Below are 15011 nucleotides of genomic sequence, written 5' to 3'. Positions count from 1 at the left end.
CACATGGTAATCTTTAATGCAGTTCGTATTTCCCGCCAAACGAAGATGAAGATACCAACTGTCATCTAGCGATTTTTAACTTTGAAATTTAACGAAGTTGGCGACCGTATAATTCTCTTCCGATATTAGTTAGATCCTAAAATGCCGCTAAAGTCATGCGGGATTTGAAAAAAGTAACAACTTGTATTAGTTATATTCTCTTAAAGGTTATGTTGTGGCAATAAAAAATTATGCTAAATAAAAATTAGTGCACACATATAGATTATTTAAATTGTTCAAATTATAAAATAACCATAACCAACTTGTTTGCACAATATCATATATTTTAAAACTTGAGAAATGTTGAATAGCATTAAACATTTACTAAAATACAATCCAAGTAAATTGGGTGAGAAGTGTCATTTGTTATTTTACTTTAGTAGTTGAATGTGTACTAAATGATATTTAGTTTTTATGTATATAAGATATTTTGTTTATTATTGTTAGAATATTTATCTTTTTAGGATGTCAGTTGTTGGCGCGCTACTCAGCTGAGACAACAGTTAAAACTACTCTAATTCAACAAGAATGCACGCGAGATACTTATCTACAAGCGCCATGTGGACAGCCAACTTCAATAACTCATCCTCACTTGTTAAAACATGGAGAAGTGGTCCCGGGTATATCACTTCAGGAACTTAAAAGAAGACGTTCTAAATTAGTAGAAAACATTTCAGTAAACTCCCACACCATGAATAGACAACATATTGTTGTCATACCTGCAGCAACTAAAGTCTATATGTCTGACAAAATACCATATGTCTTTCGGCAAAATACAGACTTCTTATATTTCTCTGGATGTCAAGAACCAGACAGTGTCTTAGTGCTTGTACTTAAGGAAAACAACTCTTCATTTACTTTGTTTGTAAGAGCAAAGGATGAACATTCGGAACTGTGGGATGGACCAAGAACAAGTGTAGAAATGGCGACTCAAATATTTGGTACAGATCATGCATTGCCACTAACAGAGATCGAACGGTTCCTAACTTCGCTCATACAAGAGGACAGAAAAAGCATCTTATGGTATGATCATGCTGATGTTCTTCAACCTATCTTACACAAAAAACTGTGTCAATTGATCAAAATGACAGACACTCAAATATTTGCTTCCCCCAAGAACTTATTTCATCGAATTCGCTTGATCAAGAGCGATTGCGAAATTGATTTAATGCGACAAAGTTGCCAAATAGCCTCAGATTCAATTGTAAAAACGATTCAAATCTCAAAACCAGGGATGAACGAGCATCAGTTATTCGCTACTGTAGATTACGAATGTCGTATGCGCGGGGCTGAATACTTGGCGTATCCGCCTGTTGTAGCGGCAGGAAAAAATGCAAACATAATACATTATATCAACAACAATCAGATCATTCAAAACGGTGATTTAGTTTTGATGGATGCAGGTTTGTGCGGAAATGTGTGTGCAAATTTATGAATATATTGTTCACTGTTAAAATTCTTTTAAAGTTTTTTTCTATTCTCATTTGCAGGCTGCGAATTTCATGGTTACTCGTCCGATATAACGCGAACGTGGCCGATTAACGGCAAATTTACGCCAGAACAAAAAGTTCTGTATGAAATAGTGCTCGATGTGCAGAAACGTTTAATCGAAAGCTTGACAGAAATGCCGTCATTGGACGACGTATTTCGTCGTATGTGTCTTCTTCTGGGAGAAAGATTACAAGAAATCGACTTGATACCGAAGAAAATAGGGAAAGATCAATTATTTGAGGCCGCGTACGCATACTGTCCGCATCACGTCAGTCATTATTTAGGAATGGATGTGCACGACACAGGAAAGATATCCAGAAGTATAAGAACACAACCTGGCATGATAATAACTATAGAACCTGGTACGATTCAAAGGATCACATTTGTAACATCGCTCAACCAGAAATAGTTTAAAACATTTTTAAACTCAATAATCAAAATTAAAGCGTATGGTATCTTTTGTTGGAAACTAGGTGTATACATCAGCTCAAAAATGACTTCCGTACCGTCACACTTTCGTGGCTTGGGGATTCGTATAGAAGATGATATCTTGGTCACGGCGAGTGGTCCAGAAGTTTTAACGAAACATTGCCCAAAGGCAGTAGCGGAAATTGAAAATTTGGCGAGCCAAAATCAAGAACGGTAATGATAAGGATTAATCAAACATTCAATATGTATAGAATATATATGTTGTATTTCTTAAACATATAAAAAGAGTACAGATCTAAATGGGTGATAGGCAATTGTACAGTGTATATACGTCAATATTGCGATTTTAAACAATTCCTCTTCTCATTATCGCAATACAATATTGATTTATATTTGAAATATGGGATATCTTTAAATTTAATAAACGGTTTTACATCATTCGAAAGTTTGTTCAAGTGAAAACAAATGAATGTTACATACTTGAAGCCAATAAAGTATAGCCAAAATCAGTAAGAGTAGAGTGTATATGCAAAGAGCTAACGTGATCATTGATTTCGTAATTTAACGTCTGCCTTTATTAAACTCACAAAGTTCGTGAGCTGCTTCGCTCGCAAACGAGCCCAAACCAAGTGATTGTGTATCGCATGAATTTGCGCCGCTGCGAGCGCAGCACCTTCCGGATGCACGACTGTCGTACATCCGAGACCTGTAAGTATATTTTTTAGTTTAACATTTCAGAAAAAACAAAGCACACAAATTATCACAAAGATCAATTGTTTTATAATACCTGACGGTACGTCGAGCGAAGACCACAAGTTTCGTTCGATATTGTCCGATTTCAAAGGTGGACAATTTATGACAGGCAAGACGGAATTGCCGGAGAGTACTGGACCTAAACCATTGCTGCGACCGGCTACTGCTATCAGTACCACCTACAGGAAAAAAACCAAGAAATAAGTTCGTGATAAACAGAAATAAAGAATCTTTTTATAGCTATCGTTTTCTTTTATCATAAGAAATGTTGCAATTAAGGCATGATAACATAGACACCAGTCTTTGGTATGTTTTGATAATATCCGTTCGGTAGCGAAAGAATGATGACCAATAGTTGATAAACATTATGACAAAATTACGCAATATTGATATTGCTGCTGCTGGCTGTGTGTGTGTTGTGTGCACAGTTACATTACTTAACTATTTACTTAAATTGCACTCGTATGACACATGATATGAAGATACAAAAATATAAGATATATATATAAGATATAAAAATTAATTAACAATAAACATACTTTTTCTCCGCTTCCTTCGTATTCGGCGAGAATATTTAAAGTTTCTTCAGTGCCCTTGTGAGCACTACAGACCCGGAGTTGCGGTCGCAAGCCTAATGCCCGAGCATGCTTTGCAATCTCTTGGCAATGCGCTTCGTCGGATGGCGAACCCATAAGTATAACAACCAATGGATTAGATGCTTGAATGACATAATTTAGCTGTTCTTCCACCCACTTAAAATTACGTTTTACAGTTTCTAAGTGCTCTTGTGTTACAGTGGACAGATCTCTGTACACCTGGTAAGAAATATAAAAACTATATTAGACAAACATATAAAACTTTTACAAAAATATACATATTCGAGGTGACGGCAGTTTTACTTGTTTATCTTTCATTAGTTTTTTGTCTCCAGAAGGCCAAAGTCTCCAAGAGTCGCTGTCGATAATGTCGGCAACCAAGATCTCGCCATTTGAATCCACGCCGAATTCTATCTTCATATCTATTAGAGCGCTGTCCCGCACGGTCCAAGCTCTTTCAAGAATTTCGAAAACAGCAAGAGTAGTGCGCTTCATGATATTCACTTCATCTCTCGTTATCTTTACACCACCTAACTGAAAATTCGCGGAAATTATTTGCTCATCAGACCACTGAGGATCGTGATTTGCATCATCCTTGAAGAACGTTTCTTGAAGAGGTGGATTGAATCTGTAACCTTCCGGGACGCCTGTAAAACAATTAGATATATAACGAGCAGTCCAATATCTCTTTTATATTAGTTCTAAAAGAACAGTTTGTTCGCACCTGGATGTCTTTTTAGAAAACTACCAGTTGCCACTCTTCTAGTAACCCATTCAATAGGAACCATTTCACATTTCTTTGCTAGAAATGCTTTTGGATTACAAATTTTAACAAAAGCTGTCTTAATACCAGCTTCATTAAGCAACTGAAAGACCTTTGCAGTTGTAGACGTGCTAATTTCGGCTTTTCCCTCTAAATCATGTGATTTTGCACCATCACCAGCTGTGATGCGATCCTTGCTTACTAGAACACATAGTGTACGATCACCGACAACTTCGTAAACCTCTTTGGTCTTTCCTTCGTTGATGAGTTTGCCAAGTTTTGTGCCTAAAAAAAAGAAACAAACATTTTGTTATATTAACCAAACTAAATTTGTTTTATGTATACAACAAATTTTGTCGAACATTTTATTTTTTTTTTTGACTACATGTTATTTAATTTATCTGTAATCAATTCCAATATGTGTTCGATTTTCGTGAACCTTGAAAAACTTAAATGTTTACATTTCATGATACTTGAGAATTTTTTATATTATAAATATAATATTTTATATTAAAAGATAATAAGACGCATAAACGACGAGAGAGATGTAATCTGAGATCGTGGACAAAGAGATTAAATTTCTACTGTATTCCCACAGTTTGTTTTAATTAGACATATGTATCACGAAACCGGTTCTTATCGGACTTACCACTAGCCATGTTGCCGCTCTACCGTTTGCTATCCTTATGGAAGTAAATTATCGCATCACAGCGTATTTCTACAGCTGTCCCCACTATGATCTTCGTCAATGTGTGAATCGCGCTTGAAGATTCTAGACTCTCTTGTTACAGCACTGATATTAAAAGAAAGAAATTATTCAAATCTTTTCTCTTTCTTGCAATACACATGAAAAATAGATCAATCTTCCTTGCACGTAACAATTATGTCGATTAATTACAAACTATTATGCTTGCCACAAACTCGATTTTAGTCGGAAATACGCGCGCAGATTGTGTGTAAAACAATTACACTTATTTTTTAATATAAGAGAAGTAAGCGATGTTAATATACTTTCTAGAAATTAAAGTATGAACACACACGAAACAACGCGCGCACGTTTACAAATTTACAATAAAATAAATATATCAATAAATCATATTTTTAAGTATATTGTCATAATCTTAAGTACGATAACTTATATAAATTTTTTTCTGTTGCAGATGATCGTGTGCGTAATTTTGCACAACTGCAAATTCGAGCCAATATTTCTTTACAATGCTTTATACATCGATGTTTTTTATCAACACAATTTGTATGGCGCAATAGAAAAATTTTATATTTTAAATTGGAATATTGAAGTTCGTGAACTCTAAGATAAGATCATATCGCAAGCTGTATTTTTCCACTAGACCACCAGCAGAGAAGTATAAGAAGATCACGCTCGAAATTTGTAACTATCATGTTACAACATAAACATGGAGAAAAACCACGTTTTTCGAACTTTACTTGGTTTAGATAATATGACCACGCAGATAAGTCCACTTGAGAAGGAAATACACTTCTGCTGTTATTGTGTTGTCAATGATTGTAGTAATCTGCCCTTGATCTACATGCGCGCGTATACATATATATAGTACATGTGTGACCATATTTTATATAAAATAAAAATATACAATAGATATGTATGTTAAATTTTTATTTATTCAAATTTTTACTTATGTTATATTTTTATTTTATACGACGACGGCGAGAAACATCGTATTCGTTAAAAAATTAAAGATAGACAATTAAGAATAGAAAAAAAACAATTCTATTTCAAATATTTGTTGTTTTTTTTTTTAGTTTGTTATTCTGTACCTTTCCGCGCGCACACATGTTTCCTTTTCAGAAGAAAAGAAGAGATAATAGTCGGCAAGTTTGATCGTCCGATTCCCCTCAGGCAACAACGGTTCCTCATTGGTCGTCATTCACGCCATTAATGCTCTGGAACATGCTCGTGAAGCACATTTTGCTCGAATAGACAGACATTCGTTTCTCTGAAGCGACGAAGAACACAAGCCACGTTCTTTACCATCAGGATACGTATACACGTTAAGGTAGGCACATCACTTTTTCTATTACAGATTTTCGTCTTTTATATCTGAATTTAAATTGAACTGCGCGCGTAACAACACGCGTGTCATTCATAATTTTTATTCATAATTTTGTATTCGCACTCGATTCAAAATAAATCAGACTATTAAAAACTCAGCGATCGTCTTCAAGATATAATGTATAACAATAACCGCGCCTGTGTGTTCTGAAAATAGATAAAAATCACAGTCAGCTTTTGAAAAAAAAGATTCTGATCACTAAGCATAGTACTGAAATATATTCGATAAGTTTACATGAAAGGCGATGTTTAGCGCAGTCTTTCCGGCTGAGAGATTACGTCGAGATGCTGACAGTGTTATTCAACAGGTGGTTAGAAAGAGAAAACCGTAGTGTGCAACACATGCAACAATTGATCGTATTGTGATAATATAAGGATAATTTCATTTACACAAGAAAATCTAGAAATAGAATCTTCAATAGAATCATCATATAAATATTAATATTGTAATTTTTTTAAAACTATTATTATATTTTCGAAAATGTATTTTTCTTGTGTGATTAAATAATTTTTTTTCTGTCTCGTTATATATAATTTAATTAGGTTTTTATATGCACATTCTTTTAAATATGTTGTGTTAAAAGAATTGTGTTTCCAAATTTGAAAGAAACAATTCATATTAGATCATATATAGTCATGCACATACACACATATGTACAATTAATAACAATAACATATGTACAAACTTGTTTGTACACTATCTTTATCACAACAGTAGAAAAATATTTTGTTTTGTGATTTCTTGTATGATGTGAGATTGATTTGTTACAAATGGTAACTCTCTGCAACACTCATGATGTCAATATAATGAGAGATGATGAAATCAGTTGCGAAACACACAGATTGAGCAACCCACGCTGAGAAAACATAGTTTATAATATTGAACAAACGTGAGATATATGTCAACATCAGTCCGTTGGGGGTCAATAGTTTACAAGGGTGATACAGATAATATGCGAAAAGAGATTGTGAAATGATTTACTTAGACATATTTCAATGAAATATATTGATGTCTTATGCAGTTCACAAAGCTCATGTTTAATTATTATCGACTTATAAAGAGTGAAAAAAAAAAAGACAAAAATATTTCATTTGCAGATCATGGAAGCATCATCCCACAAAGATAGCGAACATTGTGCCGAAGCGATGTCGCGTCTTTCAATGAATGGGTCAAAATATTTGCCAAGAAGCAAAGGCGAAACTAGAGGACAAAGATGTACCGGTCTAACTCATGAATGCGGTGTTTTCGGATGTATTGCCGCGGGAGATTGGCCATCACAAATAGACGTTGCTCAGTGTATATGCCTAGGTATTATTCATTGATAGAAATCAGTTCAAATATAGCAAGAAACAGAATAAACACGACAACAGAATAAACATGAACAAGAATCGATAATTTAAGATACAAAATATTTGTATTATGCTTGACCAGGTTTAGTAGCGTTACAACACCGAGGACAAGAAAGCGCAGGAATTGTTACAAGTGACGGTGTCTGTTCGAAGTCGTTCCACGTTCACAAGGGTATGGGAATGGTGAATAATATTTTCAATGATGAGAATATAAAGAAGCTCAAGGGAAACCTCGGAGTTGGTCATACGAGATACAGCACAAGCGCAGCCAGTGAAGAAGTCAATTGTCAGCCGTTCGTTGTACATACCGCGCACGGAGCACTGGCGATTGCTCACAACGGGGAATTAGTGAATACAGAATCTTTGAGAAAAATGGTAACGACGAGCGAACTTAATGACTCTTTTATTTATTTTCTTAATTATCTCGCTGAATATTTGAATCGCTTATCTTTTTTTGACTGAAAGTTAATGAAAATCTCTTTTTTAAGGTATTAGGTCGCGGTGTTGGTTTGTCGACGCACTCGGATTCAGAACTTATAACACAGGCACTCTGCTTAAATCCACCGGAAGGCGAAGTAAACGGACCGGACTGGCCTGCCCGTATCAAGCATCTCATGCAATTGGCACCGTTGTCGTATTCCTTAGTCATAATGCAAAGGGACAAAATTTACGGTGTACGAGATCCTTACGGAAATCGACCTCTTTGTCTAGGAAAAATTGTTCCGCTTGGCACATTAGGTGCGTGTTGTTAGAGTATCAAACTTAGCGCCGTGCTTCACGTTACATTTAACCGATATTCTATTTTGAACATGAATATAAAACAAGTGTATTTAAATCGCAGCAAGTACTGAATCTGATGAAGATGACGACGAAGCGGAAGGTTGGGTAATCTCGTCGGAATCGTGCGGCTTTTTAAGCATCGGTGCAAGATACGTTCGCGAGGTGTTCCCTGGTGAAATTGTAGAACTGACTCGAGAGGGTATCAAGACAATCGATATAGTAGAAAGGCCTAATAACAAATCACAAGCTTTTTGCATCTTCGAATATGTATACTTCGCTAGAAGCGACAGCATTTTTGAAGGTAATACTAATTAATAACACGTATGTAGACAACAATATATGTATATTATAAATTGACATTTATTACAAATTCTTTATATTGTCTTAGGACAAATGGTATATTCCGTTCGTATGCAATGCGGTAGAGTATTAGCCATGGAATCGCCAGTTGAGGCGGACATAGTAAGTTCGGTACCCGAGTCTGGAACTGCGGCTGCGCATGGTTATGCCAGACAGGTAAAAATAATAAAACTTAACAATATAAACACAAGCCAAATGAAAATTTAAAACACTAAGAGATTTTAAATAATACGAACTATTACGAATTATTTTGCAGTCCAAAATAGCTTTTGCTGAAGTGCTGTGCAAAAATAGGTACGTAGGTAGGACGTTCATTCAACCTAGTACGCGACTAAGACAGCTTGGAGTAGCTAAAAAGTTTGGAGCGTTGTCGGAGAACTTCAAAGGAAAGAAAATAGTTCTTATTGACGATTCCATTGTTAGAGGAAACACAATTGGACCGATTATCAAACTTCTGCGTGATGCGGGCGCTAAGGAAGTAAGTCATTCGTTTTCTCATGCTTGCTTTACTCGTCTGTATGTTTTTACGTTTACTATATCTGTTTTGCGTATACGCGCTTCACAGGTTCACATTAGGATAGCATCGCCACCGTTGAAATATCCGTGCTACATGGGCATAAATATTCCGACGCGAGAAGAACTCATCGCGAATAAGCTCGATAATGTAAAATTAGCTAAACATGTGGGAGCAGACAGTTTAGCATACCTTTCCGTTCAGGGACTTGTTGATGCTGTAAGATACAACATGGACAATCGCGAAAGCAGTTATGCTGGCCATTGTACTGCCTGTTTAACAGGAGAATATCCGGATGAACTTCCTGGTGATCTAGATTGGTAAAGATAATGTGCAAGTTTAAATACGAAGATAAACAAAATGCATTTCGTTTTATGCATAAAGTACTATACCACTACAGAAATATATTAGTATAGTCGTGTCATATTGATTTATATATTGTTTAATACATAAAAAATCGAATTTCAATTCAAGTATAATAAGTATTTTATTATTCACAAACATCGATAATAAATTTAGAATAAAAATCGTTATATATAAATAAAATTATATATGCTTTTAATTACACACTCAGTATTTTATATGCAACATTACAATTTTATATACATTATAATTACATACAAATTACAAAATAAAATACATGAAGAAAAAAGAAAATCGTTTAAATACCAGAGACATGCATAAGATTTGTTGTTTATGAATTGTTTATTTATTAGAATGGAAACGAGAAAAGTTTGTAAAGTTTATTAAAAAAAGAAATTATCAACATATACATAAATTATATACATTTAAAAAAAAAATTATCAATATATTCATAAATATGTATATATGTACATATAATGACTAAAATAATAAAACTTCTTACTTTTTTCCGATAAATAGAGTTTTCCACATGTAATCACGTTTTCTCTGAATTATCTTTGGTTTTATTTATTAAAAGAGAGAGAGAATTATCTTCAACTTTATCTATTATAAGAGGATCATTTTTATTTGCTGTATGGCTGTCTTCTTTAAGTTCCGATACAGTATCTTCAGGATGTTTTTCTTCTCCAATTTGTTGCTTTTCCAAATGCATATTTAATTCTTCTTGTCTCTCTTTATATAGTTGTTCCCAAAATTGAAGAGCTATAGAAATAAATTACATGAATTTGTTAATACGTAAACAGCCATTTGTGAATAAATGATCATCCTTTTTTTACCTTCTTCTTGATACTTTGGAGGTACTCCAGCTTGAGATAATATTTCCATATTTGGAGTACAGCCACTCTGTTCGGAATCACCTAAAATCTCTGTTCTTGGTTTTGTAAAAACTCTCTGCATCTTGAGCAGTTTTCTTGTTTTAGCAAAATATTTTAAAGTAGGTGCTTTATCAAATATAGGATCATCCACTTGAGGATTATCTTCTTTTTCAAAGAACATATATGTGCCCACAGCATCTTCATAGGTGCCTTCGTAAAACTGAAAATAGATAAAATTCTCATAGAATAAAACTATTTAAAATCTTAAAGGTAATTTAAACACAAATATTATTTCATTAAACATTTATACATCAAGTATAAAAATAAATACAAAACTTAAGATATACATACTCGTCCATTAATTTGTATTATAGGATGTTCTGTATCTATTCCAACTATATCTAATTCAAGATTTTTGTCATCGAACACGTTACTGCCAACAAGCCCTTCAAATTGTACATAAACAAGCATTTCTTCCTCGTTTTCAGATAACATCTCATCGGACTGCATCTTTTTTTACAAAATTGTTTATGCGCTACGTAGAGAGAGAAACAGAGACACGTCTGTTAACCAGTGATGGCAGTGATGAAAGATCGAGCCCGCTGCAACGAGAGTATCGAAGCGGTGGCAGCACGCACAAAAGCAAGAATCGTCGTTCGTGACGCGCAGTTTATATATTATACGTCTATGGCCAGACTCTGTATTCCAGGCAGAGATGCCAGTTTGCGGACGCTAGCAACATGCTGCAGCAAGTGGAGGGGACACGCAAGCAAGCAGCCACTTGCCGAGGCGCTGAGCGCACACGTACACGGCTGTTCGCCTGTGTGCGTTTCGTCTGTGTATCCCCTCTACTTGCTGAGAGTGCTTTCCAACTACGTACACAAGCGACACTGTGTAACACAGTGTCCATTAGTGTGAGTGAGACACACTGATATGCTCTTTCTCACACTAATGGACACAGTGTTACACAGTGTCGCCTGTGTACGTAGTTGGAAAGCACCCTGAGCATGCTGCTAGCGTCCGCAAACTGGCATCTCTGCATGGAGATAAAGGAGGGAGCATTAAGGGATATTATAGGCGCGGGGAGTGAAGCCATGGTGCGGGAGGGGTTTGACCTCTAAACAACCTTCAGTCATATTTATGGGCCACTAGTGCTGCTATCTATTTGATGAGAGTGGTATTATTTCAACACATTGAGAGTAGTATTATTTGACGTGGATGCGTATTGATCTGTTAGTGACAGGAAGAAAATGTGAAAAATTTTAATAAAGAGAGGATTAAGAAGAAAGAGAGATAAGTAAGACAGAATTAAATTAAAATAAGTCTTCCGCAATCTACACGTTACATTACATTTAATACTATAGGTTTAAATTTATAGTTAATAGTTAACGTAAGCGTTACGGATGTTCTAAACTTTTATACTTGTTTTAGAAAAAAATTAATTATAAAAATGGTGCATTGCATAGCAAAAAACTGTCACAATAGATCATCGCGAAAATCCAAACAACAAGAGGAGTTAGAAAAAACTCAAAAAATATCATTTCATGTGTAAGTATATACATCGTAATATGTTGTGATTTTAACTACACGTGGGTGTAAATGATTTTGAATTTGTAACGTAAATGATGTAAATAAATAATGAATAAAAAAGTCAATAAATAGTAACAAATGATGTAAAGAAATGATATAAACTTAAGTTCATTATGTTTTTTTTTAATTCTTAATTTTTTTTATTACTATTATAGATTGCCAAAAAATGCTATGAAAAGAAGAATGTGGTGTGAAGCCATGAACATATCAGAAGCTTCTATCAGTCAATCTGCAACAATATGCTCCATGCATTTTCAACCTAAAGATTTTTATAATTGCCCACAAATACAGATAAGATTAAGAGAAGATGCAATTCCTTGTGTAAGATATTTCTAATTTGGTTTTCGCTGAAATTATATAACTTTATCTTGCTTCATTATTACTATTTAGTTATATCCAACTCACACATCAACAATAAATAAAGAAACGCAAGAAAAGAAGCAAGAAATTTCTTATTCATTAGAAATATGTAAAACACAAAACCAAACAGAATTAGAAGAATGGAATGATTATGATGAACCGCCTAAAAAAAAGAAATGTAATCATTCAGTGACAGTACTTCCAAAAAAACCTTCAGTACCTCAGCAACTGAACACAGTAAAGGAAGTTTCACAAGTACGTTGATGTAGAATGTATTAAGATTTGTTTTAGAAAAATATTTTTTATAAATATTTATAAGATATATAAAATTAATATTTAATTAAATATTAATATTTAATTCACAGTTGCAACTACTTTTATGTAATGATACAGTTACCGCAGGAACTAGCAGAGATAATGTGTCATGTAAGCATTTTTTAGCTAGTATACAATAAGCATAAATATTGTTTTTTGGAATTCATTAATATTTTATATAAAAAAAAATCTTGTAAAAAGTTTATTATTATTATCTTTTATATATGTTTAATAATTATATATTGTAAATTTTAATTTTATTTCTTCCATAGTACAATCATTCTCCAAAGTTTCAAAATATACTGCAATATCTCCAAATAGAATTTATAATTCTCCAGAAAAAATGAGATTGAGACAAGAATTATCAAGAACAAAACAGTACTACTTATCACGGATAAAAGTTTTGCAGCAAAGAACAAGACGTATGAGTAAAAGAATGGCTATTATGAAATCTGTATTTGAAAGTTTAAAGGAAAAAAATTTATTGCAGGACGAACAATTATATAATTTAAAAGGTATAGCAGTAAGAAATGCACATTTATTAAAACGAATAATTCATAAATCTAAAGGAAAGATACTTAATCGCAAATTTTCGCCTAAATTGAGAACGTTTGCTCTAACATTACATTATTATTCTCCGCGAGCATATTCATATGTTAGAGAAACTTTTGATTCATGCCTTCCACATCCAAAAACTTTGTCCAAATGATATTGTTCAGTAAATGGTAAACCTGGATGTAATAAAGAAGCTTTAATATATATTAAAAAATATGTAAACAATTCTAATCAGACATTACTTTAATCATAAATGAAATGGCAATAAGACAATAAATTGAATTTGATGGAAAGAGATTTTATGGTCATTGTGACATGGGCGATAACATTGCGAGTGAGGAATCTACTATTGCAAAAGAAGCGCTAGTATTTTTAGTTGTTGGCATAAATAAGTTATGGAAAATACCAGTAAGGTATTTCTTAATTAATGGCATTAATGGGGAACAAAAAGCATGCTTAATTAATGAATCCCTATCATTATTGCATGATTGTGGAATGGACATTAAAACTCTGATTTGTGATGGTGCTACATCAAATTTGAGCATGATACGTTTTTTAAAATGTAATATTAATCAACCTACGCACTTACAGACATATTTTCAACATCCCATTTCGAAACATAAAAGAGTATATATATTTCTTGACCTGTGTCATATGCTTAAATTGATACGGAACACTCTGAGGGATTATAAATGTTTGTAAACAACAATGGATATGATATAAAATGGGAATATATTGTCGCTCTACATGAACTTCAAGAAAACGAAGGTGTACATATAGGTAATAAATTGCGAAAAGGGCATATAAAATACTACAAGAAAAAGATGAATGTTTGATTAGCTGCTCAAATATTTAGTTTATCTGTTGCAAATGCACTTAAAATATGTAGAAATATATTGAAATTAGAAAATTTTGCTCATTCAGAAGCAACAGAAGAATTTCTAGAGATGGTCAATAACTTATTTGATATCTTCAATTCTCAGAATTTAAGACAAAAATGCTATAAATGTCCAATAAATCCGGATAATTATGAATATGTTATATATAAGTTAGAAGAATGCAAACAATATTTGTTAAGTTTAAGATTAAAAAATGGGCAATTATTAATTCAATCTCAGCGAAAAATAGGTTTTCTTGGCTTTTTGATTAATATTGAAAGCTTAACAATGTTATATCACGATATATGTTAAAAGGAACAAATTGCGCCATATATACCACTTTATCAAATTAGTCAAGATCATGTTGAGTTATTTTTCGGATGCATTCGAGCTTTTGGACGCCAAAACAATAATCCTACTGTTAGACAGTTTCAAGCTGCATTTAAAAAATTATTGTTCAGAAATTAAGAGTGCAACAACAGGTGATTGCATTGCTCTTGATGATATTCTAATATTAAGCGCAATTTCTGTATTTAAACCAGAGGAATTAATAAATAAAACTTGTATGATTGATAATTATGAATTTGACACTGAAAAGTATATTAATCAAATTTCAGTTGAACACGATTATCCTTATATTGCAGCATTAATTTATAATATTATTAATTTAGATCACTATTCTATAGAAGTTATAAGTTACAATAGCTGGATTTATTGTAAGACATTTAATTAAATACATCATGTGTGATATTTGTGTTAATGCTATAATTGATAATAGTAAATTAAAGAAAATTATACAAATAAAAGATCGTGGAAGTTTAACATATCCTTCAGAAAGCGTGATAAAAATATGCCTTGAAACAGAAAAGATTATCAGATTTGCTATAAAAGAAAATAATATAACTTCT

General features: G+C 33.2%; 5 protein-coding genes across 8 annotated transcripts; 3 read left to right on the top strand and 2 right to left on the bottom strand.

The window, feature by feature from the left end:
- Positions 1–134: 134 nt before the first annotated feature.
- On the top strand, positions 135–5678 carry LOC109857192 (probable Xaa-Pro aminopeptidase 3). Of its 2 annotated transcripts, none has more exons than XM_020433283.1 (5): positions 135–388; positions 504–1442; positions 1530–1892; positions 2004–2172; positions 5232–5678. In XM_020433283.1, exons 1-5 carry the CDS (start codon positions 340–342, stop codon positions 5233–5235), a joined length of 1524 nt encoding a protein of 507 aa, XP_020288872.1. In that variant the 5' UTR covers positions 135–339; the 3' UTR covers positions 5236–5678. The 2 variants fall into 2 exon arrangements, with proteins under 2 accessions (XP_020288872.1, XP_020288871.1); XM_020433282.1 differs by lacking the exon at positions 5232–5678 and adding an exon at positions 2698–2767.
- LOC109857193 (multifunctional protein ADE2) lies at positions 2206–5016 on the bottom strand. The gene is made up of 6 exons (XM_020433284.1): positions 4721–5016; positions 4033–4356; positions 3612–3955; positions 3252–3527; positions 2747–2891; positions 2206–2665 (listed from the first exon to the last, which is right to left on the bottom strand). The coding sequence occupies exons 1-6, from the start codon at positions 4728–4730 to the stop codon at positions 2505–2507; spliced, it is 1260 nt and encodes a 419-aa protein (XP_020288873.1). The 5' UTR covers positions 4731–5016; the 3' UTR covers positions 2206–2504.
- A 310-nt stretch (positions 5679–5988) lies between the features above and the next one.
- LOC109857191 (amidophosphoribosyltransferase-like) lies at positions 5989–9934 on the top strand. Of its 3 annotated transcripts, none has more exons than XM_020433278.1 (8): positions 5989–6107; positions 7262–7472; positions 7596–7888; positions 8002–8251; positions 8355–8594; positions 8682–8809; positions 8910–9131; positions 9219–9933. In XM_020433278.1, exons 2-8 carry the CDS (start codon positions 7265–7267, stop codon positions 9489–9491), a joined length of 1614 nt encoding a protein of 537 aa, XP_020288867.1. In that variant the 5' UTR covers positions 5989–6107; positions 7262–7264; the 3' UTR covers positions 9492–9933. The 3 variants fall into 3 exon arrangements, with proteins under 3 accessions (XP_020288867.1, XP_020288868.1, XP_020288869.1); XM_020433279.1 differs by lacking the exon at positions 5989–6107 and adding an exon at positions 6720–7053 and having other exon boundaries at positions 9219–9934; XM_020433280.1 differs by lacking the exon at positions 5989–6107 and adding an exon at positions 6720–7102 and having other exon boundaries at positions 9219–9934.
- On the bottom strand, positions 9391–11262 carry LOC109857194 (general transcription factor 3C polypeptide 6). Its single transcript, XM_020433286.1, has 4 exons — positions 10757–11262; positions 10367–10625; positions 10033–10292; positions 9391–9479 (listed from the first exon to the last, which is right to left on the bottom strand). The coding sequence occupies exons 1-3, from the start codon at positions 10913–10915 to the stop codon at positions 10066–10068; spliced, it is 645 nt and encodes a 214-aa protein (XP_020288875.1). The 5' UTR covers positions 10916–11262; the 3' UTR covers positions 9391–9479; positions 10033–10065.
- A 119-nt stretch (positions 11263–11381) lies between these two features.
- Positions 11382–14974, top strand: LOC109857201. Its single transcript, XM_020433305.1, has 7 exons — positions 11382–11702; positions 11837–11953; positions 12151–12316; positions 12386–12610; positions 12721–12781; positions 12943–13185; positions 13817–14974. Exons 2-7 carry the CDS (start codon positions 11856–11858, stop codon positions 13846–13848), a joined length of 825 nt encoding a protein of 274 aa, XP_020288894.1. The 5' UTR covers positions 11382–11702; positions 11837–11855; the 3' UTR covers positions 13849–14974.
- Positions 14975–15011: the final 37 nt, after the last annotated feature.

Source organism: Pseudomyrmex gracilis, unplaced genomic scaffold, assembly GCF_002006095.1.
Source record: "Pseudomyrmex gracilis isolate BER0280 unplaced genomic scaffold, ASM200609v1 scaffold_150, whole genome shotgun sequence".
Lineage (NCBI taxonomy): Eukaryota > Metazoa > Arthropoda > Insecta > Hymenoptera > Formicidae > Pseudomyrmex > Pseudomyrmex gracilis.
Note: the sequence above shows the minus strand (reverse complement) of the source record. Positions and strands in the feature narration are given on the sequence as shown.